General features: G+C 44.7%; 1 protein-coding gene across 5 annotated transcripts in view; it reads right to left on the bottom strand.

The window, feature by feature from the left end:
- The window catches only part of TBC1D1 (TBC1 domain family member 1), a 228,238-nt gene that overhangs the window by 109,517 nt on the left and 103,494 nt on the right, over positions 1-15,227 (bottom strand). For all 5 annotated transcript variants that reach the window (XM_032334073.1, XM_032334069.1, XM_032334071.1 and 2 more), the window contains 4 exons: positions 7,594-8,109; positions 5,690-5,779; positions 2,311-2,415; positions 1,669-1,801 (listed from right to left, as the gene is read on the bottom strand). In XM_032334073.1, the coding sequence (XP_032189964.1) occupies positions 1,669-1,801; positions 2,311-2,415; positions 5,690-5,779; positions 7,594-8,109 (844 nt within the window). The remainder of the gene's footprint in view (positions 1-1,668; positions 1,802-2,310; positions 2,416-5,689; positions 5,780-7,593; positions 8,110-15,227) is intronic.

Here is a 15,227-nt window from a genome sequence, read left to right as displayed (position 1 = left end):
GGGTATATTCCCAAAAGAACTGAAAACGGGAACATGAGGAGAGATTATACGCCAACTTAACAGCAACGTCATTCCCAACAGCCAACTGAGAAAACAATTCAAATGTCTGTGGACACAGAACTAGACAATGTGGTTCAGGCACACGAAGGGATACTCATCTGCCTTAAAAGGGAATGCGATTCCTGCTAAGACGAGAAAGGAGATTTATGCTAAATCAGCTAGTCACGAAGGACAAAAGCTGGATGACTCCACTTGGATGAGGTGCCTGGAAGCCGTCACACTCACACACACAGCAGCAGAGTGGTGGCTGCCAGGAACTGGGGCAGGGGGACTGACTGGGCAGTTACGGTTTAATGACTTTCAGTTCAGAAAGATTAAAAAGCCCCAGCAATGGACGGCAGTGGTGGCCTCAAAACAACGTGAGTGTACTTTATGCCACTGGACTGCCCACTTTTAAAAGGTGAAAATGGTCGATTTTATATGATGTGTACTTTTGCCACTATTATGAAAAAAAGGATGAAATCCAAATAATACAGTGTTTTTCTCTACCCAAGTAGAACTCATTGGAAGTGTTCTAGAGACATGCGACATGAGCAAATCTGGAGGGGTTTTGTGGACGTGTGTGTGTGTTTTACAATAACATGGGTTGTTTAAATCCTGTGACTCCCCTCAGAATCACAAAGTTTTAGAAATCCTCCTATAAATGGAAAAAAACGAAAACCAGAGAGAGAGAGAGGAATGCACCCCTTCAGTGCCAGGCTCCCTCAGAGGATCGTCATGGCGGGTTTACCCTCGTTCTCTTCCCCTCGCCTCTGCCTCCCCTGCAGGCCCAGAAATGGAGCGTCTCTCTTCCCACCTGAGGAAGTTTCCACACCCCCGCACCCCTTCCCCCCGCCCAGAAAGGGGTCTCCTCCTTTCCATTCTGACCCACTGGGCCTCTGTGGCCCTGGATCTGCTCGAACCTCCCCAGCTGTGCAAAGTGAGTCCGCTGGCTCTTCCCCCAGCACAGTCTTCCCCAGGGGGCCGCTCTGTGCGCAGGCGACAGGGAGGGCTTTCCCACATGCGCAGACTCCTGGGCTCCCACACTAGTTTTCCCCTCGACCTCACAAGTGTTCGGTGCACTTATCCCTAAAACATAAATCAGCAATCCTCTTTCCTCCCACACGTGAAAGCACCTGGCGCAGGGCCTGGCACGCCTTAAGTGCTCAAAAAACAGCAGCTGCCAATGAGTACATTTACGTTTCTCCCTACAGCACATTTCTAGAAACTACAGTCGTCCCCCAGCCCCTTTTATTCCTTCCCCGTGACTCAGGTGCAATCTGTCTTCTGCCCCTTCACTCCGTCAACACTGTCCTGGCAGAAATGACCAGTGACCTTGGAACTGAAACACGTGGCGGAGATCCTGCAGCTCTCACCTTACTAGACCTCTTCAAAGCAGCCAACAGGGCTGACCTGACCATTCACGGCCTGGATAAATGCTAGGCGGCTGCATCTGTAGCTTGTTTCTCTGCTCCACGACCCTTAGAGCAGCAATGGGGAAAGGGCAGGGACGCCTCCCTTCAAACGCTGAGCACAAAACACAATAGCTTGGCCATGTACAGAAGACATTCTCCCCATCCTCTGCCATGCTGAAATCCACCAGCGGTCCTGGTAACTAAGGCTACTCACCCTCTATCCGCTCGCAGAGCTTGTGCAGGCCCTGCAGGGGGCAGCCCTCGCACAGCTGGGCAGGCACCTGAGCCGTCCGCTGCACCGCCGCCACGGTGAACGCCTGCTTCAGGGTCAGCATGATTTCATCAACCTGATCAGAGAGAAGACACAGGGAGCCAGCACGTGTAAGACGAGCAGGGCTGAGATTTCAGGACTCTGCAAACACTTTCAGCATTTTAAGATTTTGGGGGCACTATTCGTCACCGACTGACAGATAATAATCGTGATAACTGCTAGGATTAGAATCTGAGAAACACTACCCAGCAGCTCAAAGCTCGTAAAGAAGGTAGAAACTAAAAACACAAATTCAATACTCATGAAAGAGCCAGCTCCTCTGGGTCGAACGTCCAAAATGACATACTTTAATGCCAGGCCAGAGGGTGAACGTAAGCACGTTCCTCAAAAACGAAAACCGAAGACACATAGCCCAACAAGGCTTGCATGTGTACTAGCTAGTCACTAAACAGTCATGGCGGATAATTAAAGCTAAATAACAACACGTCAATGTAGCTCTACAGTTTACGAAGGAAAGAAAAATCAGTGAGGCTGACATTGCCCAGAAACATGTTTTCCAGGTAAGAGCTGCTTAGTGTCACTTACCAGAGCTTCGTTTGTGCACTGAAACACGTAGCAGACGAAATGAAAGCCTCCACCCCCTGAGGACTCTCGGCAGATAAACCCGAAGTGGTCCACATGTCGGATACCCTGTTGCAGGCGGGGAAGAGAGGAAGGCGCGGTGAGCGGTATCCGAAAGCCACAAGTGCCAGAAGGCAACAAGACCTAGGCAGCGCGGCCTTCTAGAGCACTCTAAAATGATTTCCCAGATTTTTCTGAAGTACAGGCACACTGAATGTTACCAGAGTTCCAGGTGTGCGACTTGGTGACTCGGCAAGTCTGTGGTCACCCCGAGTGCACCCCATCTCCCACCACACCACGCCCTCACAATCCCGCAGGCTGTCCTCCCAGCGCTGGGACCTTCCATCCCTGCAACTGAACGCGCTCCAGACCGGACCTCGAAGCCGGCACACCTCCACCGCCCTCCCTTCTGGCAACTTGTCAGTTTGTTCTCTGTCTGGGTTTGTTTCTGCTTTTTGTTTCTTCATTTGCTTTTCAGATTCCACATGTAAGTGAAATCATGTGGTATGTCTCTTTCTTGAACTTATTTCACTTAGCATAATGCCCTCTAGGTCCATCCATGTGGTCTCAAGTGGCAAGATCTCCATCCTTTCTATGGCTCAGAAATACCCCGTGGGGCATACATACACACCACTTCCTCCTCAGCCGTTCATTTGTGGACACTTGGGCTGCTTCTGTATCTGAGCTATTGTCAATAACGCAGCAATAAAAACAGGAATGCACAACTTTTTGATTTAGTGCTTTGATACCTCTGGGTAAATAGCCAGTAGCGGAATTACTGGATCATATGGTGGTTCTATTTTTAAGGTTTTGAGGAACCTCCTGCTGCTCTCCACGGTGGCTGCTTGCATTCCCACCAGCAGTGTACCAAGGGTTCCTTCTCCCCACATCCTTGCCAGGGGTAGCTCACTGTGATCGTGATTTGTTTTGCCCTGATGATGAGTGATGTTGAGCATCTTTCCATATGTCTCTTGGCCATCTGTATGACTTCTTTGGAAAAATGTCTATTCATGTCCTCTGCCCATTTTTTAATTAGATTATTTGGGCTTTGGGGTTGAGTTGTATAAGTTCTTTACATATTTTGAACATTAACCCCTCATGAGATATATCATCTGCAAATATCTTTTCTTATTCAGTAAGCTACTTTTTCATTTTGTTGTTGGTTTCCCTCTCTGTGCAGAAGCTTTTTATTTTGTTTTAATTCCAGTAGTTTATTTTGGCTTTTGTTTCTCTTGCCTGAGGAGATATCTGGAAAATTCTGCAACAGCCAATGTTGAAGAGGTTACTGTCTGTGTTTTCTTCAAGGAGTTTTATGGCTTCATGTTTCACACATTTGGGTCTTTTAATCCATTTTTTAGTTTATATCTGTGTATGGTGTAAGCAAGCAGTCCAGTGTCATTCTTTTTCATTCAGCAGACCAGTTTTCCCAGTGCCACTGTTGAAGACACAGTCTTTTCCCCCATTATATACTCTTGCCTCCTTTGCATAGACTAATTGACCACACAACCATGGGTTTATTTCTGGGTTTTCTATTCTGTTTCACTGATCTGTGTGTCTGCTTTTGTGCCAGTACCATACTGTTTTGATCACTACAATTTTGTAGTATATATTGAAATCTGGGGTTATGATACCTCCAGTTTTGTTGTTCTCTGGATTGCTTTGGCTTTTTTGGGTCTTTTGTGGCTCCACACAATTTTCTCAGATATTTTAAGTATCTAAAGACATCTCTCAAATATGAAGATTAACATCGTTCTACTAAAATATTATTGTGATTACCTCCATAATATAAGAACTGAAAACCAGAGTTTGTAATGTTTATTTTAGTACTAAAAGGAAGGGCAGAAAAGTGGACACAGAAAAATGAGAACATTTCCTAGGTATTAAGAATAAAAAATTACTTTGAAAATCAAAAGTAGACAAAAGATTATTGAAGAAACACAACTATACACACACATGCACACATACACGCAAACACTCACAGACACAAAGGTTAAAAAAAGAGAGACTTAAAACATATTTTTACTCCTACAAGAACAAAGAGGTAAGCACTGAAGTATAGTGGTATGAAGAACGAGTCAAGAATTAGATGCACAAAGAGCAGAGAAGCTTCTAAATGTAAGATATGAAGGCTAAGGCTGTACACCATAGTTTCCTAAGAGCTCTTCAGGTCTAATATGTAAATTTTTTGGAGGTTATCAGCTAAGAGGCACCTTGATGCAGATAAGACAGAGCCCATAAATATTAACACATGAGCGTCTCCAGGAAGTACCAGCGTGCAGAGATACGAGTGCCAATAACTTGAAATTCAGGCCATCGTGTATACTTGTAGGCTGAAGCCTTCAGGAAATAATAAAACTGTTACATGAAAAAGCAAAGTTTAAACATTAATATTTCAATAGACATAGTAGCAAATCGAGATTAAATTCTGTGGGTCATCTCCCTTCCAGGTTGAACATTTTCCAATAAACGGGCAACCACTGACATATCCTGGCATCTCATTCCAAGTTCTTACAAAGCAAGGTAAGCACCTGATGGATGTTCGTTCTCTGGGAAGCCGGACTTGGAAAAATTTCTTTTGTAAATGGTTCTCTATTCGACTATAAAAGGAACATTCTTTATTTTCACATTTTGGGAAAAGGATTCAAAAGGCATATTTTTAAAATCAGGAATGTTATAAATCAGGAATGAGACTGTCATTACTGTCATTACATCTTCTTAATTATGAGAAAGCAAACAAGTAAGAAGACAGAGTTTAAAATATAGACAGACAATAACTTTAAGCGATCTCCTATTTGCTAGGAAAACCCTGAGTACAATTGACACAGTTCACTGTAATTGATTCCCCCAAAAATCTATGAAACACACTTTGAGAGATTATCAGGAAAGAACTCAAGTAGACATTGTATTCTGAGGAAAACATCCTTATAGAGTCACTATCTTAAGGAAGAATGACTCGTACCCAAAAAGAACTTAAGAATTTTTATAAAGTAGAAATGAGATCTATTTAAAAATATTTGTGTGTATGTATGAAGATATATATAAGATGTGTATGCAAACCCACACATATACACCTTGAATTTGTGACTATATAATATTACCACTAATAACTGAAAAAAGAAAGGTCCATCTATTTTTCTCCAGTACATTATTGCTGCTAACAGCGAACTTTTTAATTTCAAAATTATGTGTATATTTTGTCTTAAAATTCAAAGGAGAAATGCCAAGATCGAAAATCAAGTATACCCGGTAGGCATACATCTTATGACCTTTTAGCACTTATGCTGAATGACAGAATTCATTAAAAATTCAAATGCAAATGAGCCAATAACCCATCTCCATTTACCTGAGAGCAAAAGGATATCTCCTTAAAATTTTTCTCCAGTGCTATTTTTTTGGTGTCAGGACTGATGAGGTAAACTTCAGATTGGCCAATCTTAAAAGACAAAAAAGAAACTAGTTTTTCATGAAAGTCAAATTCAGTTTTATTAAACATTCTCATTCTGTAACCTATGAAAATAAAGAAGAAAAGGGGAAAGCTCCTATAGGATTCTGACTATTTAACTGTGGAGAATCACCTCCAGAGCTTTCGGCTGACCCCACAGATTTCATGTAGCACAGGACACCCGCTAGTACGTTCACCTACATAAGACAGTAGTCTTCTTTGAGATCAGAGAACCAAATATCCAAAAGTTAACAACAAAACCACAGATGCCACATCTCTGCTTTATAAGGAAGTGAGCTTTCTATAAAAGTAAAGCTTCCAGAAAACCAAAGCTCTCCTTTTGAAGCTTCCAAAACACTATTAACAGTTTTACTGAAAAATCTTTTAAAATTATTGTTAAAACAACCTACCATTTGTGGAGTACATAACTGTGTGTTAGGAATTTAAATACTACTTACTTGACTTCTTAAAGTTAGCGCATTAGCATTACAGCCTTGGGTCAGCATAATAAACTGCATTCAGCCCATCCCTCCCTCAGGGCCTCTCACCCGCTGCTCCCAGGATACTCCAGCTAGAAGAATATCTAGTTGGTCACAATGAACCTCTGCTCCTTCCTCCACGAAGCCTTCCTGGAAACCCCAGACCACAACTGTAATGAGACAATTACTTGAACACTCAGTTGTCAACGCCCCTTGCTGGAATGATGGCTGTCCAGTTCACTGCTGTTATTCCTAGCATGTTGCAAGGGACCCCGAACACAGCAGTCACACACTAAGTATTTAACATACACACACTGAGCAGCTTTCACAATGACACCAAGAGTTGTTTTTTTTTAAATATACGTCACAGACTAAAGCATAAGCCTGAGGGCTGACACAGCACCCTTTTCAGGACACGATGAAAAGAGGAAGAAAAAAGCACTATTTACGCACAGACACATCATCTTCATCTTAAACCTGCTTAATCCAACGTGGCTTTCCCCGAAGCGGCAGTTTCTTTACAGGTCGGCCCTCTCGCTACTCTGAGTTAGGCACAAGAACATCACACCCATGGTGATTTTGTTCTCTCTAGAATACCGGTCACAGCATTCTAGAAGGGGGCTGAAGAACAATCAGTTCCCTAGATCCTCAGAGGCCAGCTCACTGCTGGGAAGGCCCCGAGCCCCATCAGCTCAAACCCAGGGGACCCCCAAGGAGGGCAAGCCCAGCCAGGGGAGCCCAGAGCAACCCAGAACCCAGGAACCCAAAGTGCCAAGGACAGCTTCTGTATCCATTCCTTCTCTGGCACTTGGCTCTCAGTGTACCAAACCACTCCCAGGAAAAAAGAGAGTAAACAGTTGGCTAAACTATTCTTTCAGTTCGGGTATAAATTTCAAATACCATCTTATCCCCAAATCCAATTATCCTGATTAACCAAGGATAAATGTTTTATAAATTAATAGAAACCGTAAAGAGGAAGTATTTTCCAACCTAAAGATTTTGTTGCGATACACTACTTGAAATTAATACACATTTTCGAGTGCCCTGTTGCTTCCACTGAAAAGGTCTCTCTCCACTGAGCAGGGAGGGGTGGGGTGGGTAGAGACAAAAACGAGCACAGAAGATGGGTTCTCTTTAGGTTTCCCACGATGAGGGTAAAGGCCTAGGACTAAAGTAAGGATTTCCCCCGAGAAAAGGATTATTCACTATAAAACACACAGATTCACACATACAAATCCGAAAGCAGTCCGCTAGGAATCGGCGCTCAGGAGAGCGGACGGAACGCGGACCTGCCCCGGGGAGGAGCCCGGGCGCCGGGGGCTTTACCGTGAAGAGCATAGTTCGATTTTCCTCCATGTCTGTCGGCTGCACAATATTGTGCCCGCTAATGAGGTGGTTCTCGATGTCGTTCTCCTCGAAGGAGCTGAAGAAACTCCTGCTGCGAAGGCTGCCATCCTGGAACTCCTTGCGGAAGGCCAGCGAGCGCAGCCCGGGCTGGGAGAAGGACTTGCGCATCGGCCCGCGGCCCGGCTCCCCGTCGCCCGCGGGCGGCCCCGGCGGGACCCTCTCCGGGAGGGAAGGGCCTGCGGCGGGATGCGGGCTCTCCGAGCGCGGGGAGCCCACGTCGAACTCGGCTCTGCGGCGGCCGCTGACGTGCTTGAACTTCTCGATGCACTCGTCGATGAGCGCCGGCGGCGCCTTCTTGTGGGCCACAGTCACGCGGCCGCAGAAGAGCACCTCGAACTTCTTGGCAAACGTGTCGTCGAACTCGGACGGGCAGCGCAGCTCCTCCTGGCGGGCGATCTTCCCGGCCTGGCGGATGGAGCTGATGATCTCGGGCACCTGCCGGGAAAGGGAGCGCATTACCGGAGGCCGCAGGGCACGCACCCCCACACGGGCCCGCACGGCACCCCGACACGGGACCCCGCGGCACGGAGGGCGAGCAGCCTCCGCCCTGCTCCTGCCCCCCCGCACCCCGCGTGCTCCCGGCCGAAGCAGGAGTCCGCGGGGAAGCCGGGACGACGGACGCCTTCCCACGCGAGGGGAACGCACCGCTTTCACGGCCGGAGAGAGGCAACCGTATTCATCACGCACCCTGACGTGCCAGGGACGATGCCAGAGGAGTCACATGCCCACAGCACTCCTCAGGGCTCAGGGCGAGCCCACGGACAAGCAGCCCCACGGCCAGCCTCGGAGGCAAGCCCGGGTTAGTCCCACCGCAAAGCCACAGTCCTGCCCGCAGCCGCTGTCCCCTCCCTAAGAGGACTGTCTCCAGTGTGGCTCACGGAAACCTTAGGCACGTTTTCTAGATTTCATGGCAGGGTGTCTTGGAGAGTCTTCAACGACAAATGGGCGGGATGAGGATGACAAGTGAAGACTGAAATCTATAAAACACTTCTCCGAATCACATCCTTGTTTTTTCTTCAAGGACCACTGGCACTTTATCACTCAGTTCTCTATCTCCTAATAGTTGACTGGTACTATGGGGCTTCGAGGGAGCAACCAAGATGCATCATTACCATGGCAACACACTGGGGCTTCTTCCCACACAGACTCCAAAGCCTTTGGGGTCCATGCAGAGCCATGATCAAGAGGGTGAACAAAAGGGTCCCATGTGCTATCTCATCCCTCCTGCCACACCCTCTCATCACCAGCTTCTGACAGGAGCCTTCAAGGCAGCAGCAGACAAGAAGATGAATCTGTGAACGCGGTTACCATCTGTGTGATCCCCTAGAAGAGGTACAGCCATGACACTGAAACAAGATGGCCACGAATTCCATCTTTATAAGGAAGGACCTGATTTTCATTATGACCTAATACCCAAAGCAATTTTTTTCCCTTTTTTTCTATGTAAGAAAATTCAATTTAAGGCCCAGAAGCTTGAAGTCTTTAACAACATTATAGAGTAAAGAACAACAACAAAACACCGGTTAACAATTCAGGTCGAAGATCCACATATAGGGGCGCCTGGGGGGCTCAGTGGGTTAACTCCTCTGCCTTTGGCTCAGGTCATGATCTCAGGGTGGGATCGAGCCCCGCTTCCCACTTTCTGCTCAGCAGGGAGCCTGCTCCCCCCTCCCCCCTCTGCCTGCCTCTCTGCCTACCTGTGATCTCTCTCTCTCTGTTAAATAAATAAATAAAGTCTTTTAAAAAAAATCTACATATACAGTAAAGGGACATGGTTGTAGATTTAAAATGTATGCTCCTATTTTTTAAGACCCAATGACTCAAAATATTTCTCTTTGTGATTTTATATCAAGCATGTCTTATAGACAGTATCTCTGCCATAAAGACTATAATATAGCCTTCTGAGGTATTTTATAAACAAAGAGATAAAATACATTTAGGTATAGTCTGTATTTTAAAAACAGATTACTGAAGCTTATGAGCTAAACAATACTAAATAGGCCCAAATTTCAACATCTGTCCAGCATTATTTGCACTATTTGCTTTTGCTATAGCATACTCTCCTACTACCAAACTACACATCCCATGGCAGCCTGAAAATGGCTAATATACCAGAAGACAGGATGGAGAGAAGAGGGATGGAGGAAGCCTAGGTTCCATTCACACCTTTGCCAACAAGGCACAATAAGACTTTGGCAAGAACTGCCTCAGTTTCTTAAAAATAAAAAAATATTTTTAAAAAAATCCCATTTTTCAGGTAAAAGTTATTTTTGGGAAGTAATGTGAAGTAAAGAATTTTCAAAGAAAATAACCAATTCATGCAAGTAAAGAGCCTCACCATTTTACTGAGCAAGTCTATGTAATTATTTTATCAGGAGTCGTATGAATCTTCCCTATTATTAAACTTACTCTCCGAACAGGAAAGTCTTACACAGGCTCCTGAGGTTTGTTAAAAGAAGTATCATTTCTATATGCTGAAATCTTCCACTGCATCTGAGGTAATGGTGTCTTTTGTTATATAACCAAAGCACAGAGAAAATGTGTGAAGTCCTGTGAAATTAGGGTGACTCAGTAGCAAATGACACAGAAGTAAGACACACAGTAGAGAATCTGATTATTTCCCCACTTCCCAAGGTCACAAGAGGCTAAAGGGCACACTACAACCTTGGTCAGGGCTGAGGCTGTGGAAGTTTTTCCAACGGCCCGTCTTTCCTACGCACTAATCACAACCTTTAGGAGACCGGCGTTTGTCAAAGCCCTGACAGTGGTCCCTGCCCCTCTCCTTGCTCTGGGGAATCGTAACATGGGTGCAAAGGAGACAACAGGGGTTAAAAAGAAATCACTAGGATCCTGACAAGAACATAACCATCTCAGAATATTTGACAGCAAATCACCAAACATAATTTCAGCAATAAACTGTCAACAATGAAAAATCTAATGTTTTAAAATTACCATAAGGAAAACAGTAAACTTTTTCAGCAAAAAATGGACTCCACCTGTGTGTGAGTTTGTAACCGTATTGAGAAATACGTTCCCTTTCCCAGAAGAGCCCTGGAGCACAGTTTCTCGAGAAATGAAGGCATGATACCCACTTGTGATGAAACCTGACTTCTCCATTCTTTTAGCTCTGTCCTGGACTCACCTACAGGGTTACCTGTCACAAGAGGGGATGGAGTCATTTACTTCCTTTTATTGCCAAACATTTCTCTAAGTAGCACTACATGCCAGGAGGTAGGGATCCAGGAGCAGGAGATGGAAACGAGGCAGCCCTACACGGATGGGGAGTGGGGCCCCAAGGGAGGCTTAGAACATTTACAGAACTGAGATGGGGCCTGGGGGAGCCTAGACGAAGACGAAAGTCAAGGAAAGGCTAAATAAAAGCTTCCAGAAGAGAGAATGCACAAGATTCGGTGGCTATCTGGATGGGGGCGTCGAGGGCATGGAGGCCAGCTCATGACTCGCAAAGTCATGGAACACAGAAGCAGGTTTGTGGAGATGACATGAGGAGTTTGGCTTCTGTACCTGTTGAGTAAGACCAGGAGGACTTGAAAGTAAGGCATCCAGCGGGTGGCTGGGCCTGGAGTCCAAGACAGGAGATGCAAACCTCGATGTCAGCAGCTCCTGTACAAGAGGTGGAAGCCACCTGGGAACAGAAAAGGCAAAGGAAAGGAAACAGGCCAGGATGGGAGCAGGGGCCACGCCAATGTTTCAGACATATAGAAAGCTGGGGAGTCTGGAAGGTGGAGGACAGGACGAGGAGGAGCGGGAGGAGGAAGGGGAGCGGTCAAGGATGAGGGCAGAATGCCAGCCAAGGGAGACAGGCCACTGAGAACCAGCAGCTGCTGGAGTTGGCAGCTCATAGAGCTATGTAAAAATAAAGAAAGGGGTGATGCCAACACTAACCCTGAAAATAATCAAACTTAACCGAAAAGTGTCTCAAGGTAAAACTGCAGTTTCTGAGAACATAAACTTCCAAGTTAGAATATTTACTGCAAATACACCGACCCTATTAGGGCAAATACACTGAGGCCAAGGAGTTTATTTCCACTGATACGATCTGGGTACTTTCAAAAAAAATCTTTTTTTTAGTGTAGTCACAGCAATAATATCTACGTCATTTCTGATCATAGATAAGCAGACAGAGTAAATCAAAGCTAACTACAGCAAAAACAAGAACCTGAAAAGCATTACACTGGCATAAATTCTGTAAGGGTTTGAGATTTTATCTCCTTTTACATTGGGAATCACAACAAAAAAATGTTAATTAAAATGAATCACCAATTTTTTTAAAAGGCCCTGTTTTGACATAAAATGTATTAAACTGCTCTTTTCTCAACCTGAGCTTATACTAAAGCTCTTTTTTTTTTAACATTTTATTTTTATTTATTTGACAGAGAGAGATCACAAGTAGGCAGAGAGGCAGGCAGAGAGAGGAAGGAAAGCAGGCTTCCTGCTGAGCAAAGAGCCCGATGTGGGGCTCTGGGGCTCGATCCCAGGACCCCGAGATCATGACCTGAGCTGAAGGCAGAGGCTTTAACCCACTGAGCCACTCAGGCGCCCCCTAAAGCTCTTTTTTAAAGCAAATCTGCACTGTTTCACAGAAAGTTGCACAAAACAACTTTCTTTCAAATTCACACACTGAAAAAGCACGGTATATATGCATGTTGTTTCTGCAGGAGACTTAAGTAACTTTTGTTTTTATAAGTCATCAGAAAAATGATACTTAGTGTAAGAGAACTAGAAACATTCATTTCTGTAAATAAAGTCCTTATTTAAACATTTGGGTCAACTTTTTGGGGGGTAAGGATTTAGGGATTCTAAAGGATTAGGAATACACTACAAGTGTAATTTTACTCACAAGGACTGACAGAGGAAAGAGCTTCTAAAACAGTATTTAGAATGAAAAATAATTTTTACTTTACATTTATACTTTTGTTTTGCTGCTAACTGGTAACAAAGAAATTTTAAATGAATCTGAAGAAGCCCGGGTTTGTATTTAAAATTCTAGCATTTTTTTTCCTGTTATTTAACAGGAAAACATACCCAAACTGCAAAAAAAATGGCAGACCACACTGTACTTCTGCCCCTTGGATGAAATGTTCCTCATGGCAAAAAGTTAAAACAAGCACTTCTAAGAGAAAATTATTCTGCATAATTATTTTCCAGAAGGAAGAGTTTCATTTTTGTTGGTGTTCATTTTGTGTTTCATTTTTGTTGGTGAGAAATGGTTTTTGCACCTGTTGGTCAGAAACAAGGTAAACATAAGGAAAGAAAAACGAAATTAAATCAAGTATTGCCTCTACATTACATGTCTTAAATTTTATACAAAACTCTTAAGGCAACATCTTCTTACAAGTGCTCATGACTGAAATTATTTAATGAGACTAAAACACCATCCAGACACGACACAAGTGTTGTCCAAGAGTGCTGCCGAGTGAAACTGGATTCAACAGAGAGGTGAACACACTTCACCTGATGAGGAAGACAGGATTCTTCTTACCTGAGAGGCTCATAGTCTAGAAAATGAGACACTCTACATATGTAAATATTTGATTTCCAGGATAACAAGGCCGATGCTAGAACACAGGAGCAAAGTGACCAACTGTATGCTAGAGAAGGCTGGTCCTGACCACAGGCCTCTCTTCTCTGCCTGCTGGTCCTAGGGTGAGCTAATGCCTCGACTCCCACTTTACGCTTTCAATTAGCCCAATGGTCAGACTCATGGCCTAGGTCTTCCTAAAAAGAGAGGAGCCATGCTCATTAGCTGACTAAGGCAGCATCTGGCACCTAAGAAATGCTAATGACCGCTGGCCCCTAACCCAGGCCACCCCCTCATTCACCCGGATCCTTCTATCCTTTGGGTCTTGCTCAAGTAGTGTTCAGCTTCCCTAGTTCTGAAATGGCCAATGGGACAGACTCAGCTTTCAAACCCCCCTGGAACGAGTCTCTGCAAACACAAAACCCAGTGTCCTACTCCAAAATAACCATTTGAAAGGTTCACTACAACCTTTTGACTCGACCAACACATTCCTACGAAGGTCTGAAACAAAGAGACAAAAATCCAACCTGAGTGACTGAACAGCTGCGGGCGCTAACAGAGCCGTTGGGAGAAGGTGAGCAAGGAAGAGTGAGAGAAGGCAGCTGCTGGAAGACCGTGAAATTGTTCTGTAACTTTCCTAAAACAAAGGTAAAAAGTCAAAACATTTTGATCGGTTAGCACAGATACTGACAGAGATCATGGAATAAATCACTGAATGCTCGACCTGAAAACCTAGGTCCTCCACATCCAGTCCTCTCCAGGGAATGCACTGCTTCTCACCTCAAGTGGGGCTGCAGAAAAACTGCCCCCACACCCCCAGCTTGGAAGTAGCAGCCTGTTTGGGGGTGGGGCCCTGGCTTCCACAGTGTTCAGAAGCACTAGGCAGTTCTGACAGGCAGCATCTCTGATATTCCTATCACCTGTCCTTTCTCGTGTCCCAAGGTTAAGGAAAGCTCTATCCTTGCCCTGTCCTCCACACCATTGTACCCAAACCCTATTTGATTATTAAGGTCCTAGATAAGCTGTGTGCTTTAGCAGCCCTGAAATACCCCAAATGCCCAAATCCACCCTATGCTGGTCTCAGAGATGAAGAAACTAACCAAGACAAAAAAGACAAAATCACCACACAGGTATCTGACAAGCTGTTCATACCATATAAGGTAAATTTGGTTTCCAAATAAATTCACCGCATCTCTGAAGTCTCAGCTCATTATACGCACAGGTGCAAATGCCCTACAAGAAATGCTACTGTATAATTCTAATCAAAGTCTACCTCAAAATAATCTGTCAAAGATTAAGAAACACTCACAAATACAATGAACTAGCAGCTGATCCCGGCAATCCCCCGTTTGTGTTATGGTATGGTACGTAATGTTTGCGAAGGGACACTGGGTGTCTTTCCTACAAGGCAGAGGGAACTATAAACGTGTAAATGTACTAGGAAGAAACATTAAACAAAGCACTGGTTCCTTCTCCAGGACACACACCACAATCGGTTATTATAAATGATGCCCTTTTGAAATTTTGCCCCTGAGAGATTATTAATAAAGGAGTATTTGGTCATATAGTGTATACTGGTTACTAAAACAGCAAAATCAGCTAGTCTACTGGGCACCAATACAGTTGTGCTTCTACCTAAAATCACCCAGAGTCGAATACATTGAACTGATTAAAACTGGTTTTCAAGCTCATAAGTGCCCTTGTGTTGTCTTTTCATGTCCAATCAATACCCTTCGATAAAACACTTACAGGAGGTCTGGACCATCTATCGGCAACAGATGCAAGTCTTTCCACCCGTTCTCAATTGTGCCTCAAAATCAAAGTCCTTGGGAATCCCAGAGCAGCTGAGTGGTTAAACCCCTCGGGCGGGAGCCCGTGCCCGATCAAAAACATGGAGAAGGAGAATAAGCAAGCTATGCCAAGTGCAACGACACGGGTAAGTAAGTGTCATGCCGAGCGGAAACAACACGTAGAACAGAATCACGCAGTAGAATCCCACTTTTGGCAAATTTCA

The sequence above is a fragment of the Mustela erminea genome, chromosome 2 (genome assembly GCF_009829155.1).
Source record: "Mustela erminea isolate mMusErm1 chromosome 2, mMusErm1.Pri, whole genome shotgun sequence".
Taxonomy (NCBI): domain Eukaryota; kingdom Metazoa; phylum Chordata; class Mammalia; order Carnivora; family Mustelidae; genus Mustela; species Mustela erminea.
The sequence above is the reverse complement of the archived record's forward strand: the minus strand, read 5'-3'. Positions and strand labels throughout refer to the sequence as shown.